This window comes from Polypterus senegalus, chromosome 5, assembly GCF_016835505.1.
Source record: "Polypterus senegalus isolate Bchr_013 chromosome 5, ASM1683550v1, whole genome shotgun sequence".
NCBI lineage: Eukaryota > Metazoa > Chordata > Cladistia > Polypteriformes > Polypteridae > Polypterus > Polypterus senegalus.
In genome coordinates, this window is record NC_053158.1 from 122,018,316 (window position 1) to 122,038,539 (window position 20,224).

A 20,224-nucleotide genomic window follows, 5' to 3' on the forward strand; every position below is an offset into this window, starting at 1 on the left:
ATTCAAGCAGTTCAGAGGAACGATGAAGAAATCTTAAATAAATCAGTTCAATTTAAGTGAATTCACAAGAAGTTAATTAGCATCACAAACAGGGTACTCATTAAAAAAAGGGTTACAATGAAAACCTGCAGCCATGGTGGTCCTCCAGGATCCGGAGTTGGCAACCCCTGGACTAGAGTATAAAAACAGATGTAATGACTGGGTTGACCATGACCCAGGTTTTTTACTATTGCACTTACACCAGTGTGAAATGCATACATGAGTTTAAACTTGATAAGTGGGCTGTTTTGCTTGCCTTCTCTTTATCTTCATTGAAAAACCTGAGAAATTTTTGAACATTAGATTTTTTTACATTTCTGACTGCATCTGAAGGCAGAAAATGCATTAAACACCCAGTGAGAAACATTAAGGGCAACTTTAGCATTACCAAAGAACTAGAAAGATAATATCATTATAACATTAGAAGAACTGTGATAAGAACAGGTTATTCAGGCCAACAAGCATTTTAATCCTATCCACCTAGATTCTCCAAAATATCATTGAGTTGCGTTTGGAAGGTGTCTAACATTCTAATCTCCACCATACTACTTGCAATCATGTAGAAAGAATCATTAAAACTGAATTAAACTTGAATTCATTCAGGCTTATACAGTAAACTATGTGACCACCATGGTTTGTCCACATAACAGCCCATATTTGTTACACTCCTTTTCCTAGTTCATTGTATCCCAGTAGTCTGGTTCTGACTGGGAATAAGGAGTTTATCAGTCAAATGTATAATTAATCATGCATGTAAGGTAGCTGGCTGAGGAGCAAAAAACATCTGCTCCAAATAAGAAAAGTTGCTGCAAGGTACAAAGAACTGCTTAATGTTCAAAGTAGACAGCTGTCCCTGTGCAGTATGTTTTGGAATTTGTTTTTTGGTTAATGAATGGCTTCACATTTTGGTATTTGGAACCTTCCTTTTTATTTGACCACTTGTTTTTCTCCCAGTCCTTTTCATAAAATTCCTTCTTATCTCACTGAGATAGAACATTTAATTTGAGTTAATAAAATATTTTAACTTATTATTTAGTCCATGTCTTCTTTTGGTTTATTTCTTCGCTCCATTCAAAATGCAATGCTAAGTGGTGGCTCTGAGGCTTGGGATCTGTACTAGCAATTGGAAGGCTGTTGGTTCAAATCTTGTAAATGAATGTTTAAATGAATCTTGTTAAGAACAGAGTCAAAGGGGGAGTGACTCTACTTGACTGGGCTTTTGAGCAAGGCCCTTAACCTGCAATTGCTTTGTCCTGGGTATGATGTTAACCTGCATCTAGTCCTGCAAGCAGGTCCTCCAGCTTAAAGGAAAAAAACTGGGGATTGGTGGCAAGATTGGCACTCCAGACAATTTTTTTTTTTTTTTTAAACCCACTGCACTCAGAACCCAATCCAGGTGGTTTGCTGTGCGGTAGGTGTGGCAACGTGTTATCAGCGCATGCTCTTAACCTCTCATTTTCAATGTCATAACTCTATATATTTTTTTTTGTTAAGAACAGAGCCAAAGGGGGTGTGACCTCCAGTTATCACCAATTACTCTGGCATTGCTGCTGCTTATGGAGGGTCTCATTTAAGACTCAGTTATTTGTGGAGGCATTGTGTGTTGTGCCTTGTCTGTGGATTTCCTCTTGATTCTGATTTACACCTATCTTGGTTCTGTTGAATGATTAGTGCTTTTTGGATTGTGTTAAAAATTAAGATTCTTATCTAGAATTTATTGTAATTTAGAGGTAAGTGTTTTGTTTTTGGTCTTTTGAATACTGAACTTCTCTGTTTCTTTATTCTTTGCACTTGTGGTATTTGATTATTTTTTCTGTTAAATAAGTATTTAGATAATTATTTGCTGTTAGTATAGCCAGTCTTTTCAGGGTTGGCTGTTACTATGTTCCATGTAAGTGGCACAGAACAGAAAATTGCGACAATATCTAATTTTGTTTCTAACTATACTTGTTCACTGTCACCTTTTTATTCTCATTTTGTCTGATTTATGGTTATCATATGAAAGGTCCTGGAATTTAATAGTTGATAGACCAACATGATTGTGTGTGAAGGGGAGATCTCTGACAAATTGGAAAAGAATATAAACAGGAAAGGGGGATCCATTGGAGTACATGTCATTTGAGTGACTGTGCTTTAAGGAGCAGGTAATGAAGTTGCTGAGTGAGTGCTACAGAGAAGAATTAGGGATCAACTTAGTGAAACGCAGTTTGGCCAAATGCCTGAGAAGAAACGAAAAATGCTATTTTTCTTATCAAGGAAATACATAAGAAGCAACAGGCAAAGGGAAAGCAGCTGCATTATGCATTTACAGATCTGAAGAAAATGCTTGACATGGTGCCACAATAGGTGTCAGCACTGAGAAAGTTAAGTATGGATAAATGTTTAGTGTAGTTAGTGAGGTCCCATTGTATGAAGAAACATGAACAATGTTCAGGACAGCTGATGAGGATAGTGATAGTTTTGAGCTGAAGTGGAGTCTGTGCCAGGGATCAGTTGTGCAGTGTTTTATTGTGATAGAGATGGAGGTGGTGACTAAAGAAGTGTATAAATAATTGTTATGGGACCTCTTGAATGCCAATGATCTCATACCAAAGAAAAAATCTGAAGTGGAATTGAAAGAGTCCATGCAATGATGTGAAGATGCCAAGAAGAAAAGCTAGTTTGGAATGAAGAGACCTAAAGTAATAATCTGAGAAGTCAGGGGCAGGGGCCGTGGACCATCGGGCATGTATGGTAAAAGTGTTGGGAGAAAATCAATCTAAGGTACAGGTTGTTAAAAATGAATATATAAAAGATGTAGGGCATCAAGCAGAAGTCTGCAGGCAGCAAGTGCAATATGCATTTCTAGAAAGTGTGTGAGTGAGGGCACAGAATGTTGAAGTAGTAAATGTAAATCTAGAAATTGGCAATGGGGTTGTTTTGGAGAAAGTAGCACGTCCTGCTACTTTGGTGACATTTTGAATGTAGACATGGGTAAGAGAGAATTCTGAGAGCTGTCCCCAATTTTATGTTCTAGAAGAGTGCTTCATGCATTAAAGAGTAAGGTGTGTTTTGTGGAAGTGAGATATGACTGATGAAGGTTGTACCTGAAACAAAGCTGGAAAGAATAGAGGTTATAGTGATCAGGTGCATGTGTGGAACGTCATGGAGTTACAAGAAGGTGAATGTTGAGTTAAGGGAAAGACTTGGTGTGGAGCACAAGGGTGTTGCACTAAAGTGAAACAGACTAAGGTGATTTGGGCATGTGGAGTGAAAGGCAGAGGATGATTGGATGGAATAGTGCATGGAGCTGGAGAGGATAAGAGCAAAAAAGGTGTTACTGAAAGTGGCTTCTAATAATATGAAAATAACTGGTGATGACTAATTAGATTTTCATTAATACAGTATATTGCTCTGATGTTAATCTATTGTTAAATTATCTTGAGCAAAACTAATATCCATTATGTCCTCTTGATTCTTGTGTGGAGTTTGCATGTTCTTCTCGTGTCTGTGTGGATTTCCTCCAGGTACAATCCAAAGACATGCAGGTTGTCCCTAGTGTGTGTGTGTGTCCTGTGGTTGGCTGGCACTCTACCCAGGATTTGTTCCATGTCTTGCGACCTGTGCTGGCTAGGATTGGCTCCAGCAGACCCCCATGACCCTGTGTTAGGATATAGCAGGTTGGATAATTAATGGATGGATATATATATATAGATATATATAGATAGATATATATAGATATATATAGATATAGATAGATAGATATAGATATAGATAGATATAGATATAGATATATATATAGATATATACAGTGGTGTGAAAAACTATTTGCCCCCTTCCTGATTTCTTATTCTTTTGCATGTTTGTCACACAAAATGTTTCTGATCATCAAACACATTTAACCATTAGTCAAATATAACACAAGTAAACACAAAATGCAGTTTTTAAATGATGGCTTTTATTATTTAGGGAGAAAAAAAATCCAAATCTACATGGCCCTGTGTGAAAAAGTAATTGCCCCTGAACCTAATAAATGGTTGGGCCACCCTTAGCAGCAATAACTGCAATCAAGCGTTTGCGATAACTTGCAATGAGTCTTTTACAGCGCTCTGGAGGAATTTTGGCCCACTCATCTTTGCAGAATTGCTGTAATTCAGCTTTATTTGAGGGTTTTCTAGCATGAACCGCCTTTTTAAGGTCATGCCATGGCATCTCAATTGGATTCAGGTCAGGACTTTGACTAGGCCACTCCAAAGTCTTCATTTTGTTTTTCTTCAGCCATTCAGAGGTGGATTTGCTGGTGTGTGTTGGGTCATTGTCTTGTTGCAGCAACCAAGATCGCTTCAGCTTGAGTTGACGAACTGATGGCCGGACATTCTCCTTCAGGATTTTTTGGTAGACAGTAGAATTCATGGTTCCATCTATCACAGCAAGCCTTCCAGGTCCTGAAGCAGCAAAACAACCCCAGACCATCACACTACCACCACCATATTTTACTGTTGGTATGATGTTCTTTTTCTGAAATGCTGTGTTCCTTTTACACCAGATGTAACGGGACATTTGCCTTCCAAAAAGTTAAACTTTTGTCTCATCAGTGCACAAGGTATTTTCCCAAAAGTCTTGGCAATCATTGAGATGTTTCTCAGCAAAATTGAGACAAGCCCTAATGTTTTTTTGCTTAACAGTGGTTTGCGTCTTGGAAATCTGCCATGCAGGCCGTTTTTGCCAAGTCTCTTTCTTATCGTGGAGTCGTGAACACTGACCTTAATTGAGGCAAGTGAGGCCTGCAGTTCTTTAGACGTTGTCCTGGGGTCTTTTGTGACCTCTCAGATGAGTCGTCTCTGCGCTCTTGGGGTAATTTTGGTCGGCCGGCCACTCCTGGGAAGGTTCACCACTGTTCCATGTTTTTGCCATTTGTGGATAATTGCTCTCACTGTGGTTCGCTGGAGTCCCAAAGCTTTAGAAATGGCTTTATAACCTTTACCAGACTGATAGATCTCAATTACTTCTGTTCTCATTTGTTCCTGAATTTCTTTGGATCTTGGCATGATGTCTAGCTTTTGAGGTTATTTTGGTCTACTTCTCTGTGTCAGGCAGCTCCTATTTAAGTGATTTCTTGATTGAAACAGGTGTGGCAGTAATCAGGCCTGGGGGTGGCTACGGAAATTGAACTCAGGTGTAAAACACCACAGTTAGGTTATTTTTAACAAGGGGCAATTACTTTTTCACACAGGGCCATGTAGGTTTGGATTTTTTTTCTCCCTAAATAATAAAAACCATCATTTAAAAACTGTATTTTGTGTTTACATATGTTATATTTGACTAATGGTTAAATGTGTTTGATGATCAGAAACATTTTGTGTGACAAACATGCAAAAGAATAAGAAATCAGGAAGGGGGCAAATAGTTTTTCACACCACTGTATATATAGATATATATAGATAGATATAGATATAGATATAGATAGATATAGATATAGATAGATAGATGATAAGATATATATAGATAGAGATAGATAGAGATAGATAGAGATAGAGATAGAGATAGATAGATAGAGATAGATAGAGATATAGATAGATCGATAGATAGAGATATAGATATAGAGATATAGAGATATAGATATAGATATAGATCGATCTATCTATGTGCGTGTTTATGTATGTATTTATAAATATGTATATATACAGTATATAGATATAGTTTTGTTTGGAGTGAAACTGTAATTAATATTTATGTATTATTGTACCTCCTTTATTTGCTGATTATTTTATGTGCTTCCCTGCCTGTCTGCCTCTGTATTCTACATTTGTACTCATTACGTGGGTATTTATTAGAATTTATTGAGTTCAAGGGTCCTGTAACTAAGCTTGTGCAGACACTGGCAGAACAAGTAGTCTCAAGCATTGGTAACGGTGTAGTACAACTCAATGAAATTGACATTGCTGTAAATAATAATTTGAACTAAGTACTCCCACCCTATTATAGACAATGCACTGCAAAACTCCTGATGTAGTGGTTCACTGGGCCTGTTTCTCTACAGAGATTTGACAAAGAATGTGTATTTTCCATTCTAAAAAATTGTAAACTGACTAGGTATTGACATATGATAAGTACAAATTCAATTATTATTCATCTTATTAAAAAAATGTTGGAAAAATAGTTACCACACAGTATACAAAACAGACAATTTCCCTACACAGAATTAACAAATCTTGCATTAAATTCTGACTGTTCAGAATTGTGTAGAATTTACAAGTGAGAATATAAAAACTGTAAATATTTACAAAATTTAGACCTTCAGTGCTGTTAACAGGTGAGTCTCATGGTACCTTGGAGCTTTACATTGTACTCTAGGAAACTTGTTAAATATTTAATATTAAAATACATCACCTCTATTTGGATCTCTTCTAGAAATAGCCAATTATCATGCAGTCACTGTTTTGGTTAATCATTTGCAAATCCCTTTATTCAAATGTCATCTGACAAATATTACTGAGGTATTATTGAAAATGGGAAATAGAATATGCCCTAAAATCACTTACCACCAGGGCATAATGTCATCCATCCACTGGGAAAAACTCATTTAATTTATTGAGAAAATTTAAACTTGTGTCATATAGACAGAAAATTAAGTGAAAACACATAATTTAAAACAAATATAGGTTGTTGAAATAAAAGACATATAAATAATTGATATCTAGAATGCAAACCTTTAATTATTGCCCATGTTCAGAAGAGCCCCTTAAAACAGTTCCTAGTTTTGTAAAAAGGAATAAAATAGTTTACATGAATGAATACACCCCAAAATGACAAGGGGTACAACTCATGCCTGGACAAGTATAATTTATTATTTTTTAACATTAAAAATGTGATTTCTGGGGAATATTATTCTTAAAAGTTGAACACTGCAAACAATTGCTTTGTCCCCCCACAGGTCTGTCTTTGGACATCTGTTGAAGTAAAATTCTTAATTACATACTTTTAATATTTATGCTCCCTAATTTGTCTCTGCTTTGATCTGCAAACTGAAAATAACTGTAAGAATATTTAAATGCATGTTGTGATGATTCTAATAACGGATATGATCCTGATAAACCATTTTGTCTTTACATGAATTTCCCAGGCCTTGGCAAACATCATGGATTAGAGAAAAGTAGCTCTGTGATCGGTTATGTTGCTTGTGATGTTTGGGTGCAACTGCATCACAAGCAAACCACCGACCTGCTGACTTTTAGTGGCACAACTGTTTTGGTGTGCAGTGGCATTCAAAACACAAAACAGGTCATTCTGTATTGTGCAAGATATATATATGTTTGCGTGTAGTGTCAAAGGAAATTCAAATTAGAAAAAGAAAGGGATTTTTTTGTTTGTAATTACAAATTTTGGAAACACAACATGTGTAAACTTAAATGTTTTGCAAAAGAAAATTTGAATAATGTAACTCCAAAACAATTTTCATAAAGTTAGACTGTTAAGTAGTATGGCCAAGTTAGCCAGTACTGTATTCTTTCCCATTTTGTAATATCTGTCAAAAACTTTTAAATACAATCTAAACGTCATTTTTGTTATGTAAATCTCTATTATTATACATGTAGAATGAATTAAACAAAAATATTTACATTGGGCATTTGGCATACATTATTTTTTGTGTACACTATTCCTGTATCACTTGATATATTATGTTTGGAAGCTTAACAGGATTCTGGTCAGTTAAACATTGGCAGGTAAATGTATCATAAAATCTGAACAATAACGAAAGAACTACAATTTTTAACAAACAAAATTTACTTTCAGGTTAAAAAGCAAGTTCTTTCAAATTGTTTATGGTATAGTATCAAAACTCCCAAGCATAATATCAATACTTTGAGTTTCTTTTACTCTTGGGTTTCTCCTGCTTAGGTTGATCTTCAGCGATGTGCTGACGTTTAATCTTCTTTTTCTTGCAGCCTTCCTCAACTCCTCTTCAAGTCTTGTAAATGTTCCATTAGATGAACCATTCCTTTTTACTCTCATCAATCGTTTCTGTGAAGTTGGGGTCATTGCTCATGATGGCGGCATCAGCGTTATCTGCACATTCTGCACCCTTGGCTTCATTTGTGTGGTATGTTCCCTTGTGGCGGAACATGTATCGAATCAGGAATACCAGTGTGCAGAGGATAGTGAAAATCACTACCGCTATAACCCCTAAAAATAAAAGGAGAAGACGAAAAAAGAAACAAACAGAACATTAACATGGGGCCTACTCAGTACAGATGAACTAGCAGAGGAGGCCAACTTGCTGCAGGCTTTACAGTTTCCTAATTACTCTCTAAAATGTTCAATATATGTAGTATGCTTTGTTCATATTAAAACTAGATGATATATTATTTTTAATCCTCAATATAGTTTTAAAAAGGTAAAACCTAAATAGCAAAATACTTTCAGTATACCAAATAACATAAAGGCACCAGTTTGGCATTATGTATTTCTTTGCTTTCGTTTTCCTTGCCATTAGAGCTCTCTGTTTACTAACTGCGTGGCTAAATACTTTTCTGTAATTACTTTAATTATGTTATCTCTATGATTGATGACACTTCTCTCAAAAATTAAAAGTTAAAGCTAAACTGCTGTATATTTGTTCTTTGTTTTTAATTTTCTTTCTATTTGGTCATTCTGGTCTGTGTTCAGACCATAGTGTATATGTAGGTGTGTGTATGTCTGTCTATCTGTTTATCTATCTATCTATCAGCAAAGAAAGGATGTTAAAAAATAGGTGAATAAAATAAAACATGGTTCCCAAACTTAAACACACAGGAAAATAAAATAATAAATTGTGTTCATAAAATGGATGTTGTCATGTAATCTTTTTAATAAGATTATGTAACAATTCTTAACCCTGAGAAATCTATCAGTTAGCATTTCTTACCTCCAATAATGGCTGAGTTTCGGTTCACTCCATCTGGAATCACTCGTTCTTCATTTAAAGGGAAATCTGGACTAGCTAAAGAGATATGAGAGCAAAGCAGATATTCTTATTATGAATAATGCGAATAAGTACAAATAATAGATAATACATCTCCTACTCTAAAACAGAGTTTGAAAAAGTTTCTGTGGAACCTTTTTGAATGATAAAATATGATTCATACATTCTTTTATTGCAATCAATTTGAATTAATTTTGAGTTTGATTGAGTTTTGTTGTTGCAAAAACCTTCTAAATCCTAAAGAAGAGAGAACTATCAGAAGAATGTATCAATAAATGTCTGTACTGGGGTAACAAAATGTGCCTTTTCACATTTTATTTAAAAAGACTCATAAAATGTAATACTGTATGTGTTTATATTACAATTATTATAGGATTATATAGATAAGATGCAACTTTTAAAAACCAACTCGTAAGAAGTAGGGATGGTATCAAGGCTTGAACTGGGCTGGGAGACACCATTCTAATTTCAACATACAATACAAGCACCTTTTCTTAGTGCACCAGTGGGTACTGTTAAAATGCTTTACTATGAACAACAGCCACCCCGACTTTGATCAAATGTGACTGTATCGCCATAAAAGATGTACCACCAGTAATTTGGTTTCACGTCAATCATTGGATGGTTTGAAAGATGCAAATAAAAAAGAAGCAGTGATTTCAAAATTCACTTTCCATTACAAAGGGTATAAAGACAAGATAAATATTTAGTCTGGTCAGCTTCATTTTTTTCATAAATATACTTCCTTTCTTGTCATTGATAGCTGGCAACAGATTCCAAAAAAGTTGGGATGGGGCAGTTTAGGGCCAATAATGATTTAAAAGATGAAAGTAATGATGTGAGTAGAAACGGATGGTGTTGTAATTTTGTTTTGGTATAAAAACTGCATCCAGCAGAGGCCTTGTCATTAAGGGGCAAAGATGGATAAGAAAATGCATGAGAAATCATTCTGAAGTTTAAAAACAATGTTTCACAAAGACAGATTAGAAGGGATTTGGGTATTTTACCCTCAACAGTGCATACTATTATTAAAGGATTCAATGAATCTAGAGAAATTTTAATGCGTAAATGACAAGGGTACAAACTTAAGATGACTGCCCATGATCTCCGATCCATCAGAGAGCCCTGAATCAACACCAGTCATTCATCAGTAAGTGATATAACTACATGGGCTATATTATTACTATTTACTATTTAGCAAATCTTTATCAAGTAGACAATGCTTAGTTACATCCACTAATGCAGGTTACAACTGTACTGTGCATAAAGGAAGCTGCATATTAACAGTGTCCAGTAGCATTATTGATTTTTCTGGGCTTGGCGGTTACCTGGGATAACAACACACAGTGGAAAGATACATTGTTCCTAGATGAATCAATGTTTCTGGTCTTTTTGGAAGAAATGCACATTGTGTCATTATTTTTAAAAAGAAAAGGAACATATTCAGACTGTTAGCAGATACATGTCCAGACATGAGAAGCAGTGATAGTAGATTGTGTCAGTGCTCTGGGCAAGGATAACTTACATTTCTGCAAAGGAACTATTAATGCTGAAACATACATATTTCAGCAAAACAATGCAAAACCACATTGTGCACCTATTACAAAATCATGACTGCATAGAAAAGAGGGTGTGGGTGCTCAACTAGCCAGCCTGCAGTTATGACCTGTCCCCATTTGAGAATGTATGCCCATTTATCCATTATTCAACCAGCTATATCCTAACTACAGGGTCACGGGGGTCTGCTGGAGTCAATCCCAGCCAACACAGGGTGCAAGGCAGGAAACAAACCCCGGGAAGGGTGCCACCACAGGGCGCACACTAGGGACAATGTAGAATCGCCAATGCACCTAACCTACATGTCTTTGGACTGTGGGAGGAAACCGGAGCACCTGGAGGAAACCCACGCAGACACTGGGAGAAAATGTAAACTCCACATGGCCTTCTTGCTATTTCTCCAAGATTATAAATAACAATGCTAGTAATCCCAGAGAGTCTTATTTTCAACAATTGATCGCCTACTAAACCCAGGTAGCTCAAAGGAATGTCTCCTAAGTGCTTCCAGTGAAACCTATGAGGCCGTGCTGTATTTTTCAATCAAAAAATTAATGATATTAGAAATAACATAGTATATCCCTCCAACACTAAGGATCCTCCTAAACCCCAGCATCCTGTTATAAACAAATTAAACTCTTTCACTAGGATAGATTTACCTGATTTAAAGAAAATAATCTCTCAATTAAAACCCTCCACCTGCGTCCTTGACCCGATACCAACAAGATTTTTCAAAAAAGTATCAGGCGTGCTAATTGATAATGTTCTGGACATAGTAAATTCATCACTAGATACTGGGGTCTTCCCAGACTGTCTTAAGACTGCTGTAGTTAAACCCCTACTTAAGAAACATAATCTCAACCCCTCAGCTCTTGAAAATTTTAGACCAATCTCTAACCTGCCTTTCTTAAGTAAAGTTCTGGAGAAGGCAGTCATTATGCAGTTAAATGACCACCTAAATAAACATGCTATTCTTGATAAATTTCAGCCGGGTTTTAGAGCAAATCACAGCACAGAAACTGCACTCATTAAAGTAGTAAATGACTTGCGGGTAAATGCAGACAGAGGCCATTTATCTGTTCTCATCCTCTTAGATCTGAGTGCTGCATTTGACACCATTGATCACAACATTCTTAGAAATCGCCTTAGTCAATGGGCGGGCCTCTCTGGCAGTGTCTTAAATTGGTTTGAATCCTACCTGACAGGGAGAACATTTTTTGTTAGTTGTGGGAATTACAACTCGAAGACACATGATATCCGATATGGTGTTCCACAAGGCTCTATCCTGGGTCCGCTGTTATTCTCAATCTACATGCTTCCGTTAGGTCAGATTATCTCAGGGCACAACGTGAGCTACCACAGCTATGCTGATGACACACAGCTGTACTTATCAATAGCTCCTGATGACCCTGATTCTATTGATTCACTAACAGAATGTCTGACTAGTATCTCAGAATGGATGAATAGTAATTTTCTCAAGTTAAATAAAGAGAAAACTGAAATTTTAGTGATCAGCAATAATGGATACAATGAGGCTATTAGAAATAAACTGGATACATTAGGATTAAAAGTCAAGACGGAGGTAAAAGCTTAGGGTGATTGTTGACTGTAATCTGAATTTTAAATCACATATTAATCAGATCATTAGGACAGCATTTTTTCACTTAAGAAACATAAGTAAAGTTAGACTGCTTATATCACTGAAAGATGCTGAGAAATTAGTTCACGCGTTTGTTTTCAGTCGACTAGATTACTGTAATGCACTCCTTTATTTTTTCTCCAGCCATCTGGAGTTTTTTTGTTTTTTCTGTCCCCCCTGGCCATTGAACCTTACTCTTATTCGATGTTAATGTTGATTTATTTTGTTTTATAATTGTGTCTTTCATTTTTCTATTCTTTAATATGTAAAGCACTTTGAGCTACTGTTTGTATGAAAATGTGCTATATAAATAAATGTTGTTGTTGTTGTTTCTGTCCCTAGCTCCAGCTTGAAGCTGCATGGGGATTGTGCATTTCAATCTCTTGATCACAGACTGTGGAACAGTCTTCCTCCTGCTCTGAGATCAGTGCAATTGGTTTAAAGTTTAAATACAAGCTTTTGTTAGTATATTTTTACTTTATTTTATTTTTATTATAACTTCTTTGTTCTTTTATTTTATTGTACAGCACTTTGTCATGCCTATCTGAGAAAATAAATTTTACTTATTTATTGTATCTAGCATTTGGGCATATGTTTCTCTGTAAATAAACATACGTTTAAATTAAAATAAAGTATGGGTAATGTCTCAGTTAAACTGCCTTGTTGTTTAATGACACTAGTAATCTAATCCAGGTTGTTGTATCAGTGTACTGGGGAGGCTAAGAGGATTGTTTAAACTAGAGAATGGGGAGGCATGGAGTTTAGGACAGGCCAGGTTTTGATCTATGCATGTAGGAACAAACAATGGTGTAGAAATAAAAATGTGTAGTAATGTACATTCTAAGCCAACATTTAAATCTAGAAGGAGTAACACGTTAAAAATAGCTTGCCTTAAAAAAGAAGTATCAAAAATATGGTACGTGAGTTTGAGCTGTATGTAGCAGAGCATAATTAAGATATTACAGCAATAACGGAAACCTGGCTAAATAACAAAGATGGGGATGAGTGTAACAGAGGGATACACATTTTTAGGAAGGATATGCCGTTTATGCCAAACAGAATTAATGTGTGAGTCATCTTCATTTGGATGATGAGCCCCATCTTAGTGAGGACATGTGGATTCACCTGGAAAATATTAGGGAAAAAGGCCTTATTTTAGGAGTGTCTTATAGACCACCCTATTGAGACAGTAGCTTCAACACACATCTTTTTATTCTTTCTTTGCTGTCCACTCCAAATGACAAACTAACGTATAAAGATAAACATAAATGATAAGTAGCAGATAGATAATAAGTAACAGTAACAAAAAGTATAAGAACAGAATTGAAATATAAAGTGTAATTGTGCAGGTAGGTGTGTGAAGGACAAGTCAAGTACAGTTGTGTAAGGTAAATAGAATGAGGTGAACCATGGTTATAAACTCCAGTCAGTTATTTAGGAGTCTAATGGCCTTGGGAAAGAAAGAGTTCTTTAGCCTGGAAGTCATACTTCCATACCTTCTGCCTGAGGGCAGAAATGTGAACAGTTCGTGTTGGGGGTGGGGTGGGGTCACTGAGGATCAAGGCAGTTCTCCTGTGGATTCTGCAGTTGTAGATGCTCTGCAGAGAGGGCAGTGTGGTCCTGGTGATCTTCTCAGCAGTCTTTACCACTCTCTGCAGGCGTCTGCAGTCCATTGCAGTAGTGTTGCCGTACAGCTGGTCAAGATGCTCTCAACAATGCAGCTGTAAAAGTTGCAGAGGATCTTTGTCGGCATACCAAAGCATTCCTCAGCCTTCTCAGAAAGTACAGCCGCTGTTGAGCCCTCTTGACCAGCTATGTGGTGTTAAGTGCCCAAGTGAGGTTCTCACTGATGTAGATGCCCAGGTATTTAATTCTGCTCACCCTCTCTACTTCAAGCCCTCAGATGAACAGTGGCTGGTGAGGTCTCCTCTCCTTCCTCATGTCCACTATCATCTCCTTCATCTGGTCTGTTTTTAGGGTGAGGTTGTTGTCCTCACACCATGATGGCAGACTGTTCACCTCCCTCCTAAAGGCCGCCTCATCCCCACCAGTGATGTGTCCTATCACTGCGGTGTCGTCTGCGAACTTTAGGATGATGTTATCTTTGTGGGAGGCAACACAGTCGTGGGTGAACAGGGTGTAGAGGATGGGGCTGAGGACGCATGCCTGTGGGGTGCCTGTTTTGTGATAATGGTGGCTGAAATCCTATTACCATTCCTGACAGTCAGAAAGTCTAGGACCCATTATAGTCATGGGGGATTTTAATTATCCAAATATCAACTGGGATAACCTTGGAGATGGAGCACAAGAGCAGGAGTGTTTAGAAGTAATCTGTGACTGTTTTTTAGCACAGCTTGTTAAAGCACCAACACAGGGTGAAGCCCATCTGGATTTAGCATTTTGTAATAATCAGGATAGAATTGAGGGTGTAGAGGTGATTGAACCTCTAGGGTCAATTGACCATGATATAATACAGTTCTTAGTGTTTTGTAAGAGTGCAGATGCAAAGACTGAAATTGTTAAGCTGAACTTAGGTAGGGCAAATTTTGAACAGATGCAACAAAGTCTAATGGGGGTACACTGGGATAAGCTTTTAAGTGTGGAGACAGTCGAAGAGCATTGGAACAGGTTTAAAAATGTTTTACATTTAATGCAGGACAGATACATACCTAAATTTGGAATTAATAGGAAATTTAAAAAAACTCCACAGTGGATTAATAAAGATTTAAAAAAGAAATTGCAAAGGAAAAACTGCTTTATAAGGCATATAAGACTAATGACTGCGAAGTGAATCGTACTGAATATGAGAACATGAGATGACCATTAAGAATATCAGAGAGGCTAAAAGACAGTTGGAGAGGAATATAGCAGATAAGATGAAATAAGACCCTAAAAGAGTATTTTAGTAGTAAAAGAACAGTCAAGGAAAAGGTGAAGTGCATCAGAAATAGTAAAGGAGAATTAAAAGATGCAGACAATGAAACTGCAGAATGCCCAAAACTTACATTTTTCTGGGGTCTTCACAAGTGAGCAAGTGGATAACCTCCCAGAGGTAAACAGGACTACTAAGGAGTTACTGAGGGAATTGGAAATTGTAGAGGGAGAAGTACTGCTCAGATTATAGGCTGAAATCAAACAGATCACCAGGACCACATAATATTTACCCTCGAGTTCTTAAGGAGGCTAGTGAGTACATACATAAACCCTTCACACATATTTTGAGGGTTACTGCGCACTGGAGAGATTCTGAAGGACTGCAAAATGGCAAATATCATGCCATTATATAAAAAGGGTGACAGGGCAGATCCAAGCAACTATAGGCCAGTAAGCTTAACATGCATCACAGGAAAATTAATGGAAGGAATTATTAAGGATAAGATTGAGCAACACCTGGCAAGGACAGGAGTTATTAGGAACAGTCAGCATGGGTTTAGAAGAGGGAGGTCGTGTTTTGCTAACATGCTGGAATTCTATGAGAAGGCAACAAAAAGATATGATCAAAGTGGAGCTTATGATATTATTTATCATGACTTTCAGAAAGCATTTAATAAGGTCCCACATGAGAGGTTGGGCATCAAACTAAAAGAAGTGGGAGTTCAGGGTGATGTTTTTAGATTGGTGCAGAATTGGCTCAGACACAGAAAGCAGAGAGTGATGGTGCGAGGAACATCATCAGAATTGGCTGATGTTAAGAGTGGTGTTCCACAGGGGTCAGTACTAGGGCCGCTGCTATTTTTAATACTTATAAATGATTTAGATAGGAATATAAGTAACAAGCTGGTTCATTTTGCTAATGATACCAAAGATAGGTGGATTAGCAGATAATTTGGAATCTGTAATATATCATTACAGAAGGACTTGGGTAGCATACAGGCTTGGGCAGATTTGTGGCAGATGAAATTTAATGTCAGTAAAGTATTACACATAGAAAATAAAAATGTTAGGTTTGAATACACAATGGGCGATTGGAAAATCGAGAGCATACCTTATGAGAAGGATTTAGGAGTTGTAGTGGACTCTAAGCTATCGACTTCTTGACAGTGTTCAGAAGCCATTAAGAAGGCAAACAGAATGTTATAATATAGCATGGTGTGTGGAGTACAAGTCCAAGGAGGTTATGCTCAAGGTTTATAATGCACTGATGAGGCCTCATCTGGAGTGCTGTGTGCAGTTTTGGTCTCCAGGCTACAAAAAGGACATAGCAGCACTAGAAAAAGTCCAAAGAAGAGCAACTAGGCTGATTCCAGGCCAACAGGGGTTGAATTATGAGGAAAGATTAACACTAGAATTACCAGAGCCTACGAAAAAACTCATAGATCCGTCCCATCTTAAATCGCTTCTCACCTCTCCGTCAGCGTATTTTGTCCTTTAAATGTGTTGATAAGCAGCAAGCAGTCTGCTATCACATCCCCCACCGGCGAGCAATTTTCTCAGCTCAAGTCTGTTTACTTGCATATCAGTTGCTTGGAGTTGTATAGAGTGAGAAGTCAAGCAAAATGACACCTTTTATAAATACTATATACTGTAGTTATTTGGAACACATGCATTTCATGTGTGTTCCGTGTCTACAATGATCTATGTAAACACATCATTAAGAAACATTTTTCATTTTTATAATAATTGACAAAATGTAGACATGAAGTTTATAATGTGTGAAGCCTGAAGTCCAAATATCAAAGAAACACTTTCACAAAAGGTACAAATATAACAGGACAAGTGCATTTTTATTCAAAAATATAACTGCAGAAAAACAACATGCGTTAGTGTGTGACATTGACACACATTTACTACAACTGCTTTGGTGGCGCAACGGTATCAACTGTTGACTGGTAATCAAAACTTCACGGGTTTGATCCCCAACGTGTTCATTTTGAGAAGTGAGCTGCTTTTATTCTTACCATTTTAGAATAAAAACATACAGTTGATTTCAGTCTATAACAGACGGTGTAAATATATGATACTTAAAAAGGTTAGCTTTGTTTTGGTTTTTTTTTGTTTCATTCTCTTAGTCGCGTTCACGATCCTACCCTACCCCCCCCTCTCATATGACAGTGCTGTTTTAACATAAAGACACACCATAGCTCTGCACTATATAGGAAGTAGTAAATAAATACAAATAAATAACATTTGATCTGGCTTTTAGGTAAGTAACATATAAATGTTGATGTATAAAAGTATAACAAAACAAGTGCACTTTTATTCAAGACTATATAACTGAAGAAAAAAGAAAGTCACAAGTGCAGTGCAGAGCTTCCTGTGTTTGAGCGACACGGGCATGCTCAAAAAATACATGTGTAATGCCATGAAAAGTGCACGCAGACACTTCAGTTCGCAAGCATTGGTACAAGAATGCAGTCAATTTCTTTTTAGGGCACATACACCGTCCAGATGTAAACACTAGTGTGCAGAGTTGCTTGCGAACTGAAGAGTCTATAGCTGCAGGTGGAAGCTCCCATCGCCGTATTTTCTATATAAGAGCCAGATTGAATGTTATTTACTTATTTACCTTGGTTTATTTACTTACTTCCTATTGGAGCGGGGGGGGACATAGGGTAAGATCGTGAACGCGACTGAGAGAATGAAACTACCCTAAAAAGTCTGACTGCATTCTCATACCAATGCTTGCGAACTGAAGTGTCTGCGTGCACTTTTCGTGGCATTACACATGTATTTTTTGAGTATGCCCGTGTCGCTCAAACACAGGAAGCTCTGCAGTGTACTTGCGACTTTCTTTTTTCTTCGGTTACAGTCTTGTTTTGTTATACTTGTACATCAACATTTATATGTTACTTACATAAAAGCCAGATTGAATATTATTTATTTGGATTTATTTGCTTACTTCCTACAGAGTGCAGAGCTATAGTGTGTCTTTATGTGAAAACAGCAGTGTCAGAAGGTGGGGGGAGACTGACAGAATGAAACTGAATAAAAAAAACAAAGCTAACCTTTACAAGTATCATACATTTACACCGGCTGTTACAAACTGAAATCAAATGTATGTTTTTTTTCTAAAATAGTAAGAATAAAAACAGCTCACTTCTCAAAACAGACTCGTCGGGGATCAAACCCATGAAGTTTTGATTACCAGTCAACAGCTGATACTGTTGTGCCACCAAAGCAGTCGTAATAAATGTATGTCAATATCGCACCCTAACACGTTATTTTTCTGCAGTTATATTTTTGAATAAAAACGCACTTGTTCTGTTATATCTGTACCTTTTGTGAAAGTGTTTCTTTGATATTTGGACTTCAGGCTTCACACATTATAAACTTAATGTCTACATTTTGTCAATTATTACTAAAACATAAAAAACGTTTCTTTTTTAACGATGTGTTTACATAGATCGTTGTAGACAAGAAACACACATGAAATGCATGTGTTCCAAATAACGATATAGTATTTATAAAAGGTGTCATTTTGCTTGACTTCTTACTCTATACAACTCCAAGCAACTGACACGCAGGTAAACAGACTTGAGCTGAGAAAACTGTGCGCTGGTGGGGGATGTGATAGCAGACTGCTTGCTGCTTATCAACACATTTAAAGGACAAAAGACACCGACGGAGAGGTGAGAAGCGATTTAAGGTGGGAGGGATCTACAAGTTTTTTAGTAGGCTCTGGTAATTCTATTGTTAAAAGAGCTGAGCCTATACAGTTTAAGCAAAAGAAGATTAAAAAGTAACATGATATGTGTATATATATATATATATATATATATATATATATATATACACACACATATATACATACACACATACATATATACATATATATACACATATATATATACATATATATACATATATATATATACATACATATATATATGTATACATATATATACATATACATATATATACATATATATACACATACATATATATACATATATATACACATACATATATATACATATATATACACATACATATATATATATATACATATATATACACATACATATATATATACATATATATACACATACATATACACATATATATATATATATATATATATATACACACACATATCTATACTAATAAAAGGCAAAGCCCTCACTCACTCACTCACTCACTCACTCACTCACTCACTCACTCACTCACTCACTGACTCATCACTAATTCTCCAACTTCCCGTGTGGGTGGAAGGCTGAAATTTGGCAGGTTCATTCCTTACAGCTTCCTTACAAAAGTTGGGCAGGTTTTATATCGAAATTCTACGCGTAATGGTCATAACTGGAAGCAGTTTTCTCCATTTAGTGTAATGGAGATGAGCTTCAACGCCGTGGGGCGGAGTTTAGTGTGACATCATCACGCCTCCCGCGTAATCACGCAGTACATAGAAAACCAGGAAGACCTAAAAAAAGCGCTGAAGAAAACATGCATTATATAATTGAGAAGGCAGCGAAACAATAAGAAGCGAGCGAGTGACATATACAACCATATTCATGACTTCTGCTACTTCGGAAACAAAGCACGATGTAAACCTACACTTTAAATTAAGTTCATAGACAGGCTGCTGCTGGCGTTTGTAATTTAGTGCCTGCCCATATAAGGCCGTCCGTCAGCGGCAATCCAATAGCAAACTCCCACTAAATATTCACGGGTTAAGGACTGTGCTTATGCAGAGGAAGATGAGATGGTCAGGGTGGTGTTTGGTACAAACTCAGCGAAACTGCGAGAGAAAGTTTTAAGTGCCAGGACTAAGGTAACATTAAATACAGCCATGGACATAGCACGAGATGGCACCAGCACAGCTGGGAAACTTCGATGCATGTACACCGAGCGCTCCGTGAACTGACCCAGTGCACAGCTAAAAGCAACAGTTCCAAAAGAGCTGAACAAAACCGAATTACACAATTGAAAAGGCAGCAAAAAATATGAAGAGTCTGATAAGCATATTCATAAATGCAGCTACTGTGGAAACAAAGCACACGGTGGAAAAAGTCAATGTCCCGCTAAAGGAAGACAGTGTAAAAACCCGTGCATGCAGTGTGTCAGGTCTCAGATAAAGAAGAAGACGAGCTGTTTATTGATGCAGTAAGAAG

At 36.8% G+C, this 20,224-nt stretch overlaps 1 protein-coding gene across 1 annotated transcript in view; it reads right to left on the bottom strand.

Moving 5' to 3' along the window:
- Positions 1-6,708: 6,708 nt before the first annotated feature.
- The window catches only part of cntnap2a (contactin associated protein 2a), a 986,203-nt gene continuing 972,687 nt past the window's right edge, over positions 6,709-20,224 (bottom strand). The window contains exons 22-23 of the mRNA XM_039753312.1: positions 8,924-8,998; positions 6,709-8,202 (exon numbers count right to left, since the gene is read on the bottom strand). Coding sequence (XP_039609246.1) covers positions 8,003-8,202; positions 8,924-8,998 — 275 coding nt within the window. The 3' untranslated portion in view covers positions 6,709-8,002. The remainder of the gene's footprint in view (positions 8,203-8,923; positions 8,999-20,224) is intronic.